This window comes from Sesamum indicum, linkage group LG5 (assembly GCF_000512975.1).
Source record: "Sesamum indicum cultivar Zhongzhi No. 13 linkage group LG5, S_indicum_v1.0, whole genome shotgun sequence".
Lineage (NCBI taxonomy): Eukaryota > Viridiplantae > Streptophyta > Magnoliopsida > Lamiales > Pedaliaceae > Sesamum > Sesamum indicum.
The window spans coordinates 16,403,532-16,423,703 of record NC_026149.1 but is presented as its reverse complement, the minus strand read 5'-3'; the positions used below and the strand labels follow the sequence as shown (position 1 = coordinate 16,423,703).

The 20,172-nt window shown below is 33.7% G+C and overlaps 3 protein-coding genes across 3 annotated transcripts in view; 1 reads left to right on the top strand and 2 right to left on the bottom strand.

Annotated features, from left to right (window-relative positions):
• Positions 1,262-5,453, bottom strand: LOC105162794 (protein NRT1/ PTR FAMILY 3.1). The gene is made up of 4 exons (XM_011080910.2): positions 5,276-5,453; positions 3,208-3,425; positions 2,451-3,010; positions 1,262-2,309 (listed from the first exon to the last, which is right to left on the bottom strand). The coding sequence occupies exons 1-4, from the start codon at positions 5,412-5,414 to the stop codon at positions 1,397-1,399; spliced, it is 1,830 nt and encodes a 609-aa protein (XP_011079212.1). The 5' UTR covers positions 5,415-5,453; the 3' UTR covers positions 1,262-1,396.
• Positions 10,368-13,848, bottom strand: LOC105162697 (exocyst complex component SEC15A). Its single transcript, XM_011080788.2, has 2 exons — positions 13,491-13,848; positions 10,368-12,983 (listed from the first exon to the last, which is right to left on the bottom strand). Exon 2 carries the CDS (start codon positions 12,957-12,959, stop codon positions 10,590-10,592), a length of 2,370 nt encoding a protein of 789 aa, XP_011079090.1. The 5' UTR covers positions 12,960-12,983; positions 13,491-13,848; the 3' UTR covers positions 10,368-10,589.
• Positions 18,830-20,172, top strand: part of LOC105162696 (psbP domain-containing protein 6, chloroplastic) — a 2,119-nt gene continuing 776 nt past the window's right edge. The window contains exons 1-2 of the mRNA XM_011080787.2: positions 18,830-19,215; positions 19,810-20,126. Of these exons, the coding sequence (XP_011079089.1) occupies positions 18,918-19,215; positions 19,810-20,126 (615 nt within the window). The 5' untranslated portion in view covers positions 18,830-18,917. The remainder of the gene's footprint in view (positions 19,216-19,809; positions 20,127-20,172) is intronic.

The following is a 20,172-nucleotide window of genomic DNA, read 5'->3' as shown; positions in this document are numbered from 1 at the left end:
AAAGTACAGAAACTTTTTTGTTTATAAAATTAACATAGAAGAATTTTAGCTAAAACAATAAAATATAGAGGGATTTTATGCAATTTATCATTTATTTTAAATTATTAAAAACTTAAAAATTTATTGATAAAAATATTCATTAAACAAGAAAAAATTATATTTTTAATATGATTATCTTTTTTCTAAAAATTGTATACTGGTGTTATTAACGAGAGAAAAAAAAATTAGAAAAATTATATATATGAATAATATAGTAAATAAAAAATATATATATATAATTTTATTCTTTTGACTTTATACATTTACTTTTTCGTCCAATTTCAGATGAAAACAAAATTAAATTTTGAAGATATATATATCCAATTTTACTTCCTTTTTTGTTATTCACCCATTTTTCTCCCCACCAAACAAGCTTTTAATTACAAAAATGAAAATCAAAATGGAATTTTTTTTTTGTAAAAGGCCCACACAAAAGTTAAGGCCCATTACAAATATTGGGATGGACTTGAGGTAAAAGGCCCATCAAGGGCAAGAAGAAACCAGCCCATTATACTGTCCGTACATATCTGAGAAATATAGATTGAGTTTTGAGGTGTGAGTTTGATATGTATAGTTGAAATATTCAACATTTTTGCATTTGGGAGACTAAATTCCTAAGTTATGTTACCAAAGACTTTAAAAAAATGAAAATCATAAACTTATGTCCAAATTTTAATTCATTCAAACTATATTTGTTAGGTTAGAAAAAATCAAACTAAAAAACTGTTGCGTGTTCGAATTTGGAAGAGGTCAAGTCTGTTTAGGGAATTCTATGAAATTCTAAAGTAAATTAGTGATCTTAAGGAACATGTTAGAAGTCGGAAGACCCCGGTAGTTTTTCAATACTTAAATTATGACGGTTGTAAGAGGTGAAAGTATGGTGGTTGTAAGAATACTTAGTCTAGTAAATGTTGTACTTGAGGCATGGAGGACTAGTATTTATAAATACTTTGGAGCTGTAAGGCTACACGTGAACTATTGATCCAAAAATGATCGTGTGGTCATTATGAGTCAGTACATACTCAGGTTCAAGTTGGATCAGGAGATGGGTCGTGAATCCAATTAAGACATATGCGAATCTCAACCATTTCTAGGTTATTGAGAAATTTGGGGCCATTTTCATAATTTTTAGTACCATTACCCACATCAAACGTACTTTTGACAATTAATTTTAAGTCGAGTATCGAATAATTTGGCCCATATTTCAAGCTAGATGAGATCATGGAGAAATAAGTGATTCAAGAATAGGGTCAACATCAACACTAGAAGTTGCAACCAGGCTCCAAGAATTTGCCTATACACTTGACTGAATTCATGACAACAGTTGTTGAATTTTACACAAACTGATCAAACATCTCTACTTCCTCACCAACTCTACTTGTTTGTCTCCTTTACCATCACCACCAAACTCAGCATCTTCATCAGCATTATCAGCATCAGTTATTTCTTGTATTGGTTTACACTTATAAAACCAGGCACATGTTACATAGTACACAAGATTTATCACTTGCAATCCTGTCACCATCCAGTAATAGTTCTCCAACTTCCCCCGGTTGAGGTTCCGATCCGGCAGCCAGTTCCCTTCTTCACCTGTGTATTTGTGAACCAAAGACACCATAAGGGTGCCAACGTAGTTCCCGATTGCTATCGCAATCCAGTAAAGGGCGGCAGCCGTGCTCCTCATGCTCTCGGGGGACTGATCGTAAAGAAACTCCAAATGGCCAACAGACATGAAAATTTCAGCTAATCCATGTAGAAAGTACTGTGGGACCAGCCAAAAGACACTGATTGGGATAACGGCGGTTGGCTTGTCAAGAAGGCTGTGATCTGCAGCTGCTGCTTTTCGTTTCATCTCAATCAATGCTGAAGCAATAGTGGCGAAAACGTTGATCCCGAACCCAATTCCCATCCTCTGCAGGCATGTGACGCCTGCGGGATGCCCTGTGAACCGACGGGCGAGTGGGACGAAGAGGCGCTCGTATAGGGGAAGGCCGATGAGGATGGTTAGAGTACTGAATATAGACATGGTGGCTGGTGGGATCTGAAACGATGACGATAGGTGTCGGTTCATGGTTCTTGCTTGCTGAATGGTGAAGCTGCTCAGATGGGAGTTTGAGGCAACTAGTAATATGGCTGCAGCCCAAATAGGCAATAGTCTGATCATGGTTTTAAGTTCTTCAACTCTGTGGACTGTTGCTAGCCTCCAGAGCTTTGGTTGGCTCGACTCGTTTATGTCCGAATCTACCACCACCGCGGCCCGATCAAGCCACCTTCAGGCATCAGCACATGTAAGTATAAAACAACTTCTGTGGAAGTACTAAAACAGACAAGTTTCTAGACAAGACATCATTCATTAGTACATACATACTTCAGTTTCATGATGATTGAAACTAAGGTTTCTAATAGCTTACTTGAACTGATCTGAATGAACTAGCCTCCCATTGGTAGAGATATCAGCATCAAGCTCTCTGTTTTCATACAGGGCATGAGGATCAGCCGGCCCAACGATGTTTCTTTTCTTCACAGCCGCTACGATCACTTGTGCAACTCTGACGAAAGGGCTGCCCATTGGCTTGATTTTCTTGTACAAAGGGGCTCCAAAGATGAATGCAACAAGGGATAAGCCCATGGCAATGGTTGGAATGCCAAGCCCCCAACCCCAACTAACGTTGTCTTGGATGTAAACGACGACGGTTAGAGCAAGCAAAGAGGCTATCCCCATGCAGAAGTAGTACCAGTTGAAGAAGTTCCAACTCCTAGACTCGGTCTTGGACTTGCTCATGTCAAATTGATCAGCAGCAAATGTGACGACACAAGGCCTAATTCCACCGGTCCCCAAGGACGTTAAGAGAAGGGCGAGATACAGAACCCATAGCTGGAGGTTGGAGGCTTCTTGGCAGTTCTCTTGAGTCGGACACGGAAGAGGACGGAGCTGAGGCAGGGCTGCTGATATTGTGATGGTAACCATTCCCTGCGACAGTAGTACACGTTAGTCAGGCTCCACGATTTTATTCTGAAAAAAAAAAGAGTATTTCGCTAGGAAAAGGAAATTTCAAGGGCTCACGTGCCACAAAAATCCTGGTTTCCATCCATTGTAGGAAGATAACGACACACTCAATACTAATGTATAAGACTTGAAAACGCGACATGTTTTCTTGAATTTGTTACCAGGACATAGATCATGGAAGCGATCACGATAGTCCAAAAGCGACCGGCAAAGGAGTCGGCAATGAAAGCGCCAATGAGAGGAGTGAAGCTGGAGGTTCCACTGAAGTTGGAGAGGGTGTTGGATGCCTTGACAAGAGGCAAATTCAGGACCTGAGTGAGGTATGTGATCATGTTGGCATGAAAACCGGCACTTGCAAATCTGTCACATACCTCATTTGCTGCAAGAATTTAAGACATTCTTGCAATGATCAGTTGGTCAGTTCGATGATCTGTAGATATTGCAAGTTCATCGTATGCTTCAGCACTTTGCAAGTAAAATTGTTGAAAGATTGTTGTCCCAAGTCCAACTCTCATTGAAGTATCAATTGATCTAAAGCACCATGCATGTTTTTGTTTTTTCAAACTTAAATCATGGCAACTAATACTATCCTAACATGCTCCGAATTTACTTTATCTGATTTTTAAAATGATTCCAAAATTAAGAAAACTTAACACATTTAGTTCTCTATTTTGTGGAATTTGTAGGACTAAATGTGTCAAGTGTTCCCAATTTTGGGACCATTTTGAAACTCAAGTAAATCATAGGACAAATTGAGACCATTTTGAAAATTTCATAAAATACAGGACTAAATTTGTCGAGTGTTTAAAAATTCCGTAAAAGAAAAAACTAAAAGTGTTGAACTTCCTATCGTAAGGGATTATAAGTAAAATTTCACCAAAAACTTATCTATTTTGTGTATACATCTAAAAAAAAAAAAAATTATAAACACATGACGTATATCTGTGAAAGTGAATGCCATGCCAAATATTTTCTACGATCACGAAAATTTTTAGACATGGAAAACTTCCGACCAGATCGGACAACTGGACATGTTATATCATTATTTCCAATTGAACATTCCATGAAAACAACAATGCAGTCCATGTATGAAAACAACAACTATACGGTCCTAATTATGTTGTCATTAGACAATAAATTTGCATGAGAAGGATTGTAAGGGAAAAAGAAAATTTTTGTTCCACAATTTTGGTCTGAATTCATTTCGTTCTTTATCTTTCTTAATATTAAATTTAGTCTTTTATATATTAATTTTGCATAGATTTGGTTTTTAAGTCTAATTTATAATTTTTTTTGTTTTTTTGATGATAAAGGCTAATAGTCCATCCTAATGCTCTAAATATAATATAAAAAATATATATTTTTTCAATAAAACTAGACTCTTATATCATTCTAGGCGAGTATTAGCTACGAAATGCAAAATGAATGGATATATATATGGACTAAAATTGCTCTTAAAAAATAATATAGGATAAAATTGTTCGAAATTGGGTCAAAGGGCTAAAATTAAGCAATTTTGAAAATTACAGAACTAAAAGTAAAATAGATAAGTTCAAAGGACTAAAATTAATAGCAGATAAAACTTGAAAAACTGAACAAATAATTTTTTCGAATTATAATACTGCTGTTGAAATTTATAAGTATAAATGCAAGTTTAAGTTGTTACATACTCATATTGTAAGAAAAAAGAACTTTTTAATACCAATTTGTCTAACAAATATACTACACTATTATGTACTTATTAGTTTAAATTTTAATTATCAAACCCAGTTTGAGTTAAAATTTTTGGTGGGTAGTGCAGGAAGATGTAGGCGATGGTTATGATGTCTTAATTAATCTCGTATTATAATTAACTTGGAATATTATTTAGGTATTGCCGCCTATATATATATATATATATATATATCATGAGATCAAATGTGTGTCATAAAAACGACATGCACACTCCAAGAATGTGTGTGTCATAAAAACAACATATATGCACAGACATCATCGCTCTACACACACCAACATGTGTCTGTGTGTTACAAAACAACACACTCCAAGAATGTACATGTGTGTGTCATATATATATATATATATGTAAAAACAAGATGATACACAGAGATGATGATCCCTCAACACACACCATGTCCAGTGCACACCACAAGACATAGAGAATTAATAGGGAATAATTAGGTATAGAAAGTATATAAATATGTTGAAAAACAAGAAATTGAAATGACTGACCAAGAATGAATGGCATTGTTCTAACACCACCAAGCTGCTGTTGCTGTGGTTTGTTGGCTGGATGGACATCGTCATCATCATGCTGTTTCTTTTCCTCCTCATCATCTCTATTTTCAGACATCTTCTTCCTCTGATCCATATGTATGCCATCGCAACTCACGACCCCTCTTACTTAGTATTTATAACCAGCGCAGTGTGTACGTACGTAGTCTCAAAATGTAAATAATTACAGTACTATATTTATATATATATATATATATTGTGCAGACAAGAAAATTTGACCTCATTCCCATGTGATTCTTGTCGTCTCCATCTCATGTAAAGTTATATATAATTGCAATCTCTTAGTGTTCATCCGGTTGTCCTTATTGGAAATATAGCATTCTTTTTGGTGTCTCCTTACCTAATATTTTTTTCACTTTTGATTTTATTGGTTACGAGATCCCCACTTTTGATCGTATAACTTTAAAAATAATAGTTTGGATCACATGACATCTTTCCGTTACGACATCTTTCTGTTAGATGTTTAATGAAAAAGGTCACGTGGCCATCAAAAGCATAAGACATTAAAAAATATTTTTTTAATAAAATTATGATACCAAAAGTGAGAATTTTGTAATATATGAGATCAAGAATGCTAAAGTTTTAACGACCACGTACTGCATTTCGTTATAATATATAACTAAAATGTATTATGGGACCAAAAAGTGTTACTTTTTAAAAATTGGGAGACCAAAAGTGAGAATCTCGTAACTATTAGTGGTGAAAAAAAGACTAAGTTACAAAATTAAAAGTGTCATTTTCCCGAGATTGATTGATGTTTATTAGAAATAGTAAAAGTTCATTGATGGTCCAGACATTTATTTTCATAATAATTTCTCCTAACAAAAAGAGAAAACATAAAATATATGGCCTATAGATATATCTATATATATATGTATGTAAGTATCATGCGTAATAAGGATAAATTAAAGCATTGCATGATCATAATATTTACAAAATAGGGTTAATTATATTTAAAAAAATATTGTAATTATAGTAAATATTGCTCTCAAATTATAGTCATCCACTAGAAAACAATTAATAATGATTTTCACTTCACTTCATGTATAAAAAATATACAAATAACGAGGCTTTTTCATTTATAAATGGCTGCTGGTCGTCCAATAGTTATAATTTAGGAATAATATTTTATTACAATCTCGCCATTTTGACTTTATGTATATTTCTTGAACTAATTAAGTTGGATTTAATGCAATCAACTTTATAAGTGGAATGTTTCAATAAATGATCTATGGAGTTGTGGGCCTTTTTTATTTTTCGAAAAAATAATTTGTTAATTAATAATTTTAAATTAAAATATAAATGAGACTCGAATTCAGAATATTTCATTAAATTTGATCATATAGTAGTTGTGGGCCTCTTTCAATTGGCAATATGAGTTAAAAAATTCGTTTCATAATTGGGGTGCGTTTGGATTTATGAATTTAAATAATTTATTGTGGCTCCTGGTTAATCATTAGGGTTCAAAAATTATCAATACTTTGTATAAAAACTTTTTGCGACTTATACATCACACGATGATTATCTATAGTATTAGATAGTAACATCCAAACAAATCCTTACAAGACTCAGCTTTCTTGAATTGATCGATTTAGATTGATTGGTTTTACAAACTGCCACCTTACGTCGAAATCTAAAAAAAAAAAAAAAAAAAAACCCATAATATTTTAGCAATTAATTTTTATATTATTTTTATTTTGAAATATACCGACATTTTAAAATATCGAACATATTATGATTTTATGTCTATTACTAGACATATTTAAAAAGAAAATTATTAAAATAAACAAATAGTACTTATGTTTAGGCAGAATTGGAGTTTGAATTTGCAGCTGAATGATTGATTAGACGGATTTTGATTGGTTGTATCGCAATAATTAGTGGCTTAATTTGGAAAGTAATTATTTATGTTAATTAAGGAAAATTAGGTTAAGTTTGCTTACATATTTGCTTACGTGAAAACTGATGAATGATTGGAACTGTCTATGCTCTGACAACAACAGAACAACACACATATCTTTACATGGATCAAAATCAAACAGATGTCAAATACTTTGATTAAAAATTCTGCCACTCCTTACTTTATGTAATATTTAGTCAGTCCCCACTCCCCCAAAATTCAGGAATCATTTTTCCTTTTTTCCAGATTGAAAATTACATCAGATTATTTTAAAATTTGATATAATTATAATTATTTAAAAAATTATCAATATCGTATGATTTTAACGATTGCTCAACATCTAGTCTAATACGTTAGTTTTCATTAAATTTTGATCTATTTTTTTACAATAAACTGATCAATTTTTTTTTTACGTACTATAAATTATAATTTTTATTATTTCTTAAAAAAAAATTAGAAAAAAATTATGAATGGAGTAGACAACTTTTTTAGTCATAAAGATATTAATAATTTTTTAAATAGTGAAAAAATATTTATGATTATATTAATTTTTTTTTTTTTTCCTGAGGAAGGTTTTCCATCAAAACTTAATAATTGGGGGATGGTGATAAACCCAATGTCTTACTACAGAACAACTGATAAGTCCAATGTTAAGAAACTTCTTCATTGTCCAATGCTTATATAAATTACTAGTTATCGTTGCACACATTTTTTGAAGTATATAAAAAAAATTATGATAAGAATTGTGATATAAGATAAAAAGAAAAAGGAAATTCATGATACGGAAAAAAATCCTGTGAGAAAAAAGAAAAACGGGGTGAGATGATAGAAAAAAAAAATTATTATAATTTTAAGTTTATTAAAAATATAAAAGTTTGTAAGAAAAACGAATATAGAGAAGTTGGCATGAAGAGAGAGAAATATGGAGTAGTGGTTGAGATGAAAAAAATTATAGAATTGTGAGATTATTAAGAAAAAAATTAAATTATTACTCAAATCATATTTGTTTTGAACGAAAGAAGTATTGAAAGAAGGGTAAATGTTACTGCTGCATTAGTAAATTTGGGTATTGAAAAATTAGTACGATAAAAGTATTTTTTTTATAATAATATAAATGATACAAGTATTTTAATTTAGGGTTAATTATATTTTATCATTTGAACTATGTCAATTTTACACTTTGGCATCTATTTTTTTTTGTATAAACTTACCATCTCAACTTTACAGAATTTTGCACTTTGTCATTTATAACTAATTTTCAACCAAGTGTTTTGTTAGAAAAAACATCTATATGATGTGATATTTTTCGCATATGCACAACATGTTATGTATTTTCAAACCAAAAAATCAATAAAATTATGGTCATATATGCGAAGTTGAAATGGTAAGTTGTTACAAAAAAAAAATATTCGATGGCAAATGCAAAAACAAGCATAATTTGAATGACAAAATATAATTTACCCTTTAATTTATGACATCATTGTATTGTTGTTCAGTAATTCACAATCAACTGAGAATGGAGAGATTTCAGGTTGTGAAATGTTAAATCATATATAATAAGTAAATTATAATGAATTTTTTTTAAATTAATTATAATTATAAATACTCTGTATTTAAAAAAAATACAAATACCTCATAAAATTACAAATACTCTTTATAATGGGCTATCACAAAATGTATTATAATAGAGTAATTGTCATTATGACAAATTTTAAAAAAAGCTCATTGTAATTTACTTTGTATATGTCAGGGTATCTATTGTCATCCAGTGGTTCAAAATCCACTGGGCTCGAGGGTTGTGAAGGATGTGAGATTAAACGTTAGATCATAGGTGATGGTATCGGTATTTTAGTTTGTGACAGTAATTATATTCTAATTGAATATTCACAACCCACTTTGAGTACTCACATCATCGAACTTGTAAAATTTGAACAGTCAGTCATATGTTGTCTCTGTGATTATCAATGGAGAAGATGTAAGTTGAGCGTATCCAAACCTAGTACCTCATCAAAGTTTCATTGAAGCTGCTCCAACAACAGGAGCCGGCTGTTTAATCTTGGACGAAAATCGAGTAGAGTTAACCACCCGAGGATTAAAACATCCTAGTAATAAATGTACAGCACAGGACAATAACGAGACACAGTATCAGTATCGAGGGCCTAGTCAAAGACGATAGTATCATCATCAATGATGCGCAAGAGAATGAATGTCAATTGCCCCATGAAAACTTGTTATGACAATGAAATCAACATAAAACCAGACTCAGACTTCAGCTAAATGAGCTGAAGATTGGTACCTTCACATCTATGTTTATTACCAAGGAGATGATATATCCTATAAGAAATGATTCAATCTACTTAGGAAAGAATATAAATCTTGAAGGGCCACTTGGACAGACTTAATGGGACAAGATATCAAGTTTTCAAGTACGAACCGTAACATACCTGGAGGATGTCTGAACAAATTCAACCGACAATACTGCTTGTAGCATTACCACTAGCTTCAGTTCCTAGTCTGCATATAATGCTGCAAGAGGAAATATGCTCCAAACCGAGCAAACTCTACGGCAAACAGCATTTGAGCAACTCTTGCATGCATTTTCAAAAACATAAACAGAAACCCTTGTCACAGTCCAATAGCCATTAACCGTAACATTTCAATTCATCAAAGGTATGCTAGAGACTAAGTTGGCCTCGATGGCTTACTAGTGCGTGCAACTGATGAAATATCTGATCCATAAGATTTTCAAAATTAACCAAAATAACTTAAAGAGACATAAGGCATAGCATCATTCAAAACGTACCCAACATCAAGATTTTTCACTTCAAAAGCATCCCCAGAACGTGACAATCATAATCTCATACAGTGTACTCAAGAAAAGTGATCCATAACAACCATTTTATCACTTATCACGAGATTCAGAAGAATGTCTGATTCCTCAAAATGCAAACTAGAGTACAAATCATATTCCTAATGAATAACGACGCTGCTATTCAGTGCATACAGCAGACGAAAAGAGAGTCATTCCTCTGCCCACATGTACTATACATTGTTATTGTATTAGGTAAACTGATAACTTCCTGATTATGAAGTAGTCACATAAGTAACATATCGACTCATGATCAGATATAACAATACGTGAAAGCTCTCACAAATACCTATTCCATGTCTTATAGAGACGGAAGTTGAGTAAGACAGATTTGATATAAGAAAAGAAAAGAGTTCATGTCAAACTCTATTCCGATAAAGAATATTAGCATGAATGAAAAATAATCCACATAATTTTTGAACTTTAATGGAATACTAAAAATTTCGGCTAATCTAAACCATCATAGAAAATTCCAAGCTCTCTCAGTTGAAATCCCTCAGTCTTTTCTTTAGCATGTCCATGGACTTCTTTCGGGCGCTTTGGTTTTTGGCTCTGTTTGAAAGGCTACCGAAAAGGCCATCAGCTGAATCCTTGTACTTCTCGCAGATAGAAGCCACCTTTTTGTAGTCCAAAGCATTGTAGTTCCTCTCCCTTATTACAGGATTCATAAAGTTCTCAGGCTGACTGCTCAAGAGAAGGTTTATCAGTTGTCTGGCTTCTATCAAGCAAGCACGGAAGCTCCCATCTTTGTATATCTCATGCAATCCGGTAGAGTGAAACCTTTCGTCTGCAAAAGTCTCCAATGCCTTTAAATCATGGTTGATGGTCACAACTGGATTAACATTAAACCTCTTTACACTATCACTGAGAAAAACTCCCACAATTGAGTTGGATATATGCTCTAGAGCTCCACAGCCAACTTTATACAAAGCATCCAAAGGTAAAATTTGCTGGGCGGTGGACAAAACAGTGTCAAGATATATAAGAACCTCATTTATGTAATCATTTCCATGCTGAGATGTTTCATCAGATGTCCAATTTACGTTTTCTGTAAGTGACATGAATTCATCTAATTTGGAGTTCACTAAACTGAGTAGAGCAAGATAAGCAGCATCCCTTGAGGTTTTAAGAACAACCTTGGCTGCTAGACCACTTTGAGGTCTATCAATCGATCTGACTGGAATTCCACATTGTTGTGCAGCATGCTGGAGAAAATAATCACAGGCCCTCTCTAAAACAGCTATATTCGCAGCAATCTGCATTGCCTGGGCAACACCAGTGGAACCACTGTTTATTGTCTTCAGTATGACTTCATTTAAGACATCAATCAAGAGCTTGTCGAGGTACTTACGAACGAAATCAAAATAATTCATTTGTGCCCCATAAGACAGGTAATTAACTGAGTCCTTAATAAATGTACGAACAATGCGACAACATTCAGGCACCATGGAAGAGAAAGGAGCAATGTATGGGAAGGCCGGCATTATGTCTGAGGTCTGGAGATGGAATAAGAGAACATTTGCCTGGTAGTCTGACTCCTTTTTCATTACCATTTGCTCACACGTATCATTAGCAAGGATATCAGTGATTTGTTGGCGGCACTCTACTAAAAGAAGCTGGTGATATTTGTCACGACTACTACTTAAAGTTTCAAGGACTGGGGCCACATTATAACCATACTGTCTGAGTGTTGCTCCAAAAAGAGTCACATAATCCTTCACCAGGAGGAAGTGGCTTGCTGCATCCATATGCAAAAACTGTTCCCCCAAGACTTGAGTTACTTTAGCCACAGCTGTTTCCCACATTGTCTCAAGCTCAGTTGGTGAGAGCAACCCGCCAGCTGTTCTGAAGACCCGATCTTCAACAATAAAATAACCTGCAACATGACCCAAAAAGATCTGATGTGACTCAAGGAATGGCTGGGCTGATGATATCTGTAAGTCAGATTTCAGCTGCAGAAACCGATTTTTGTAGTAATAATCACGGAACTGTTCTTGGATCCCAAGACAAGTGTGAATATGATACGCTCGATAAAGAGGCGTGAGATCAAACTTTTGAACAGAATTTTCATCAATTTCTTCAACATCTAACGTGTAAGTAAAATCTTCTAAACCCAAACAACTCTGTTCTTCTGCTTTCCTTTGACGAGCCAGCATGTCCTCTTCCCTCTGACGAGCAGATGCAGCATATCCTATAGCCGTTTGCCCAATATCCTTTGCAGCACTCCTTATGTGAACTAACCATTCATTAACTTCACTGCACACCTTCTTCTCTATATGCGATTTTAGCACAGGTAGTCTCTTCTCTATCAGCAACTTCACTGTCCTAACAGGAATATTCTGCAAATAAACTTTCTCAATCAGATCGACAGCTTTTAAAGCCGGATAAAAACGACCTTCGGAGACGTGATGATTACACTTCACACAGAGATCCAAGACTTGAACGCAGTGCTTCGACATCTTAATGGCTTCAGTAACATTCTTCTTAATAGAATATGATTCGATTAGCTCTTCAAGTTTCATAAGTAAGGCGCTGCCAACCTGTTGTAACCTAAAATTATCACTTGACAGCTCAGTTTTCAGCTCTTCTGCATCGACCAAGACACCACGTAGCTCATCAACTGCAACAATAAATTCCTCATAGTGGAGTTTACATAGCTCTTCAATTTCAACTTCTTTCTTTCTAACTAAGTTCCTAAGCTGCTGTAAAAGAGAATCAGGCTTCCCTGTCTCAAAAGCAAGCCTAACCATTGGCCCCAAATCCTCCCCATTGCTGACCATGGTCGCGAGAACAGAGTCCTCGCCTGTGTCGCCATTCTCAGCCACAGTTCTCTTCTTGGTTTTCGCGTTCATATTTTATATTTCTAATCAAAATCCCTGTATAAATCAAACCCGTAGAGTTTGCAACTTAGTACTCCTAATATGGACATAATCAATGAATGTTAAACACTACATGAACAACCTTAGATTCCTAAAAATGAAAAGAACAAAAAGCATAGCATGAAAAGAACAGATTATGTTCATAAATTTGTTTCCTCTTAGCAGCAATAACCAGAATAAGGCAAAATCCAACAATCACACTCCCATTTGTGGGAAAATATAGCATAACATTCTGGGATCCATTTCCTCCTCAAGTTCATGCAAATTAATCGCGAAACACACAATCCGAGCAAAAGGGGCTTCACACGACGAACACAGGAGTCGCCTTTCATCAAATTTAGCTAAAAAAAAAAAAAACGAACAAAACCGAAATCTACGAACACAGAAAGGAAAACAGCAGAGCAAATACAGTAAGATAGATTCCACACTCAAATGGGTTCCCAAAAGAGCAGCACAGAAACAGAAACACACAAGTTAAAAGATCAAAATCGAATCCCCATTTACCTGAAAACCCTTGATTCTGATCAAAATCAAGAAACGAAACCCAGAATTGTCTTCCCCCTTTTCCACAGAAACTACCCGCCGAAACCCTTCTTCTTCTTCTCCTCTCTGGTGCGTGCTTCGGGTTTTTCCTCCCCTCTGAGAATTCTACGCCAATTCTTGTCGATGTTCTTTATGTAGTGTGATCATTAATAATATACGGGCAGATTGTTCATTGTTGGAGCGATGATGGCATGGGGGAGCAATGCAATAATTAAATTGGGGAAAAGGGCACAAACATTCTCTCACTTGTAAGCAAAGACAACAGTCCAAAGTCCAAATCCAAATGTTTATATGTTTGTTTGGCCGTTCTTGGTTAAGGTTGTTCCTGTTTTCTTAGGTATTACCATTACTCTTATGTTTTCACAACCAAAACTCACCTGAGATATATCTATTTATTTCCAATAATTGGCTCATCATTTTTTGTTCAACTTGAAAGGATTTTATTATTAAAGTTCACATTAATTTAACCAAAGACATTTCAAGAAATAATTTCTTAGATCAACGAGTAACTTTGAAATTTGATATAATTACAGATAACATCAATACTCTCTAAATTTTAACTTTCATCTAACAACTAATTTAATCTGTTAGCTTCTGATAGATTTTCATCTATTTTTCGTGCTGAACAAACCAAAATGATTATAATTTTGAGTGAAATTATTTTCAAAATACAAAAAAAAAAAATAAAGATTTAGTGTTATTGGAAAATTGCTAAAAATTTAAGTGACACCACGTTTTGTAAATGCGATGCCACAATTTTTATTTAAAAAAAAAAAACTTATGTCACCTCGGTGACATAAAGAAAATAAAAAAAAATTAAATAAGCCACCGTGGTCAGTGACCGGAGTGGCATAATTAATTTAATAAAATTTTAGTTTGTTATATAAAAAAAAAAAATCTTTGTTTGGCAATAATTGCCACCTTCTCTTTAAAATTTTGATACCGTCACGGTGAGTTGTCAATCGCCAAATATATCATTCGACTTCCCTTGATGAGACTAACATTTCCCCTCAAACAATTTCAAGTTTTATCAATTGTAAACAATGGAATTTTAACACCACCACCGCACCTTTTCGACGTTGATTCGCCGCCACCGTAACAACCCACGATCACAGACCACCACTACTAGACTCGCCTCGACCTAAGGGTTCTAACGAGACCAACTTAGCCCAATTTTATTAAGTATTTGTTGAGATATAAAAATTTGAAGATTTTTTCGTCAGAAATTCGCGTTGAAGTTGTTTGCCGCCGTTTTTCCGCCGTCAGGACGAATCACGGATTGGGACCACTGCCGTACGAATATTCTCGTCCATACAATTCCAACAAGACTAGTCTTGCTCAATTTCATCAAGAATTTGTTGAGATTTGAAAATTTGAAGATTTTTCGGCCGAAAATCCACGTTGAAGCTGTTTGCCGCCGTTTCTCCGCCGTCAGGACGAATCACGGATTAAGACCATCGCTGCTTGAATCCTCTCGTCCAGAAGATTCCAACGAGACCACGATTGCTGAAATTGAGAGGATTCAAACGGTGATGGTCTCAATCCGTGATTCGTCTTGATGGCGGACAAACGTCAGCAAACAGCTTCAACGCGAATTTTCAGTTAAAAAGTCTTCAAATTTTCAAATCTCAATAAATACTTGATGAAATTGAGCAAGACTGGTCTTGTTGGAATCGTCTAGATGAGAGGATTCTAACGGCAGTGGTCTCCATTCGTGATTCGTCTTGACGACAAAGAAACAGCGACAAACAGCTTCAACGAGAATTTTCGGCAAAAAAAATCTTCAAATTTTTATATCTCAACAAATACTTAGTAAAATTGAACTAGGTTGGTCTGGTTAGAACCCTTAGGTCGAGGCGAGTCTAGTTGTGATGGTCCGTGATCGTGGGTCGCTCCGGTGGCGGCGAACCGACGGTGAAAAGATGCGATGGTCATGTTAAAATTCTATTATTTACAATTGATAAAACTTAAAATTATTTGAGGGGAAATGTTAGTCTCCTCAAGGGGAGTCGAACGGTATATTTGGCGATCGATAACTCGCCGTGATGGTACTAAATTTTTAAAGAGAAAGTGGCAATTGACGCCGAACAAACAATTTTTTTTTTATATAACAAACCAAAAAAAAAAATTATATAACAAACCAAAATTTTATTAAATTAATTATGCCACCGCGGTGGCTTATCTTATTTTTATTTTTATTTTCATTATGTCACTACGATAATAAATCGCGGTGACATTAAAAAAAATTTAAATAAAAATTGTGGCATCGTGTTTTGCCACTTAGATTTTTAATAATTTTCCAACAACCCCAAATCTTTAATTTTCTTTTTTTTTTTGCATTCTTAAAATAATTTCACCTATAATTTTGCTGATTATTAAGAATTTTTGAATTTTCTAAATAAGTTTTTAAAATTTTTCATCTACCTTGTTTGATTTTTTAAAACTTTTTAATTTTGCTTAAACATAAAAAATACAGTACGGGTGAAATTGACAATTCTAGACCTCCATCTAAAAATTATATAATTTCATTAAGTATTAGAAAATATTTATAATTTTTTAGATAATAAGGGATATATTTATGTCAAATTTCATAAAACTCTTTGCAATTTATCCTTTGAATATATATGTAATATGAAATGCACTTCTTGACATCGATAGTATGATTTATGCGATCTATTGTTTGTACTGGAAATCTGCATTCTCGTCATTTATACGTTGGTTTTATCATAGCATAAAATTTTTTATTTAATGATACTTAAATTCCTTTTAAAAATGCAAAAATTATATTTTCTGCAAAGAAATTTTGAAATTATACTTACACCCCCTTCAAAAATTCTCCGTTTACACCTGAACCCCTTCCGTTAGGGTTCGGACAAAAATGCTTACGTTAGCAAAAAAATTATATATATTTTTAATTTTGTCCTTTATTTAATATTTTGATATATATTTTGATACTTACAAAGGGATAAATGTATATATATATACATAGAGTGAGGGTAACATCATTATAATTTTCTCATTTTAAATATAAAATTATTATATGAAAATATTACAGAAAGCCTAAAATTAAAATTTTATGTAATTTTCTGCTAACGTCAATATTTTTTCGTCTAAACCCTAATGAAAGAAGATAAGGTGAAAAACAATAAATTTTTTTAGGGGATGTAAGTGTAATTTTGAATTTTTTTTTGAAAAAGTATATTTGGATATTTTCAAAAAGGGTCTAACTGTAATTAATCTTTTTATTAATATAAAATGTTAATATATTCTAGTTTTTATTATATAATTTTCTCATAATTATATTGATTACAAATACCTTGGTTTGAAAATTAGCCAATCAATTTAGATAAACTATCCAAAACTAAAGTCGGTAGGCCCAAGCCCATAACCCCAACCCACCATCTGGAATGCCTGACTCGATCCACCCATTACCCGACCCGATTTTCATTTTTAGATGACTGAAATCTTTGGCATTCTTATTCTTTTCCCTTAGCCGAATTTATTAATCCTCCTCGTATTCTTTCCTGTTCTTGATTTTTTGGCGCCAACACCAATAGCTTCTCCCTATTTACATACTACCTTCGGGAAGAAAAAGAAAAGAGAAACAAGTGAGGAAAAAATAAGAGATAAGTAAACCTGAGTGGTTCAATGATGTCTTGGTGGCCGTGTGTGTGCCTTGGTGGCGTGGGTTAGTCTTGGTGGTTGTCCTCCCTTGGTGGGTTTGAACAACCGGTGGTTGGGTTGCTAGCCTTTGTGGTTGTCGGCTTCCCCATCCAATCCAGCTCCTTGAGCCGAAATTATTTATCGTATCTGTTTTTCTCACTATTCTTATTAATTTATAATCGTTGTTATATTAATTTGTATTCTGTTGTAGTAATTGTCTTTATGGGCTCAATGCGAAGATAAATTCCCAATACTATACATATATATATATATATATGTATATAGATATAGATTTAATGTCTCTAAAATACATTAAGTATATAGAAACTCAATCCAAAACAAAGTGTGAAGAACAGGCACTCTTTTGAGTATGGATTCAGTGTGTCGGTCTGATACTAAAAAACTTATTATTAATTAGGGTAAATTACAATCATCTCTCCTTAAATTTGGTATAATTATAAAGATTAATTACATCTTGCTATTTAAAATATGATCATTTTTTAATTTTGACATCTAAACGTTTTTTTTTTTTTTTTTTTTAGCAACTTACCATCCAAACTTTATGAAAATTTACACTTTGTTATTTATAATTATTTTTCAATCAAATTTTTTTATTGAAAAAACATCACATACAGCCACATGTGATATTTAAGGGTTATATGATGTGATATTTTTCACATATGCACAACATGTAATATTTTTTCGACAGGAAAATCAATCAAAAAATGATCGTATATGACAAAATGCAAATTCCCCAAAGTTGATATGGTAATTGACACAAAAAAAGTTTCGATAGCAAAGTGTAAAACGGTTATAGTTCGAATGGCAAAATGAAATTTACCCTAATTATAAATACTCTTCATATTTGAAAAATTATCAATAACCCCCTTAATTCTAATGACCGTCTAATAATTAGCCCAATTCGTTAGCTATCCATTTTTATGGTAAACTGATCAAAATACCCTTGTGAATTAAAAATTATAATTTTATTTATTTTTTAATTTTTTTATGGACAAAGTGAATTTTTTAAAAATAATTTTTAGAATCTTTTCATCGATCTCGTTTGATTTTTTATAAGTTTTTAATATAAAAAATAAAAAATACAATAAAGGCAAAATTAATAATTTCATACCTCAATCCAGGAATTACATAATTTCATTACATATCGAGGGAGTATTTGTAATTTCTCAAACAATGAGAGAGTATTCGTTATTATGCCAAACCTCAGAAGATGTCGTTGTAATTTACCCTATTAATTAATATAAAATAATTTATGTTTTTTCCTATAGTAAATTTGTAACAAATTAATGCTAAATATTTTATCGTACAATAATGGAGTAATAACATTGGGTTTTTCCTAAAATTTATTGTAATTATAAATACATTCTTATTTTTAAAAAATTATAGATATTCTCCTAAAATTAATGGATGACTAACAAAAACTCCTCTATTATGAATTGTTACGAGAGGATATTTATTACACCATCATCTATTTCATAGAATATTTAGAATTTTTCAAATAATATAAAAATAATTATAATTAGGACAAAGTTCATAAGAGATTATTGTAATTTGTTCAAATTAATATATATATATGTATATGTATATATACGTGTACGTATACTTTGGCAAATTTACAAGTAGCTAACCTCATCCAAACGCCCGACGAGAACTCTTTCAACATCCCTCAAATCTCTCTCTCTCTCCCTCCCTCAACCTCAGAAAATGGCAGCAGCTTGTAGCTCCCTCTCCACCATTCTCTCCACCTCCAAAATCCCTCTTTCTACCCTGAAATTTTCTCTTAAACCCCATCAAAATTCCAGCTTTCAGCCCACCACAGCTCTTTCAAGAAGGGAATTCTTGAATGGATCATCGGTAGCTCTTCTGCCGCTGCTCATTTCTCCTCCTCCGCCTTCACTGGCCAAGGAAGTTGAAGTGGGATCATACCTCCCGCCCTCGCCCACCGACCCCTCTTTCGTTCTCTTCACCGCCACTAGTAAAGACACCCCTGCTCTTCGGGCAGGTAACATGATGCACATGGTGTGATCGGACTTTGCTTGTTTGAGCTTTCTTGATTAGCATTTGTTATTCTTGATGTTGATGAGTTCACTCTTTTACTGAATAGTGACTAGTCTTTGAGGCTTGGTGGATTCTTGAATGAGGAATTACAATTTAAGGGTGATAAAAGATATTAATATTAGAAACTATTCTCCACTAATTTAAACACTTAGATAAAGCGGTCGCCTAACATGGCAGCAGAGCTAGGCCGAAAAAGAGGTCTTACCCCCTTTATAAAAGAAAGGTTTCAGCGGATTTGGGGATGGTCGTGTTCTGGCGCATAAATCTTCATGTGCATTGTGATGAAGTACTTTTGTGGAAAACTATGAGGAGAATAGACCATGGTGAATAACTTGATTACATTCTTGTAATTTTCTTATCTGCAATTGTAGAATGTTTTTAGTTGTTGGCTTGTATGTTAGAAGACTTATAACACTAACCAGAATCTTTTCTTATGTCAACTTAATTCTTCCCATCATTCTTTTTTTCTTTTCTTTTTTTGTTTTATATACTTTGCTCCTATGTGCTTATGAAAAACTCTGAATCTAGTTGGTTGCAGGGAATGTACAGCCCTACAAGTTCATCCTGCCCCCAACATGGAAACAGATGCGTGTAGCAAACATACTGTCTGGAAATTATTGCCAACCTAAGTGTGCAGAGCCCTGGGTGGAGGTAAAGTTTGAAGATGAAAAACAGGGAAAGATTCAGGTTGTGGCATCCCCTTTGATACGACTGACAAACAAGCCTAATGCAAAGATCGAAGACATTGGGAGCCCAGAGAAACTCATCGCATCTCTTGGGCCGTTTGTCACTGGAAATACATATGACCCTGATGAACTGGTTGAGACTTCGGTTGAGAAACGTGGCGATCAAACTGTATGATCATCTCATATTGAGCTTCTTCATGTGCTTCTTTTGATTT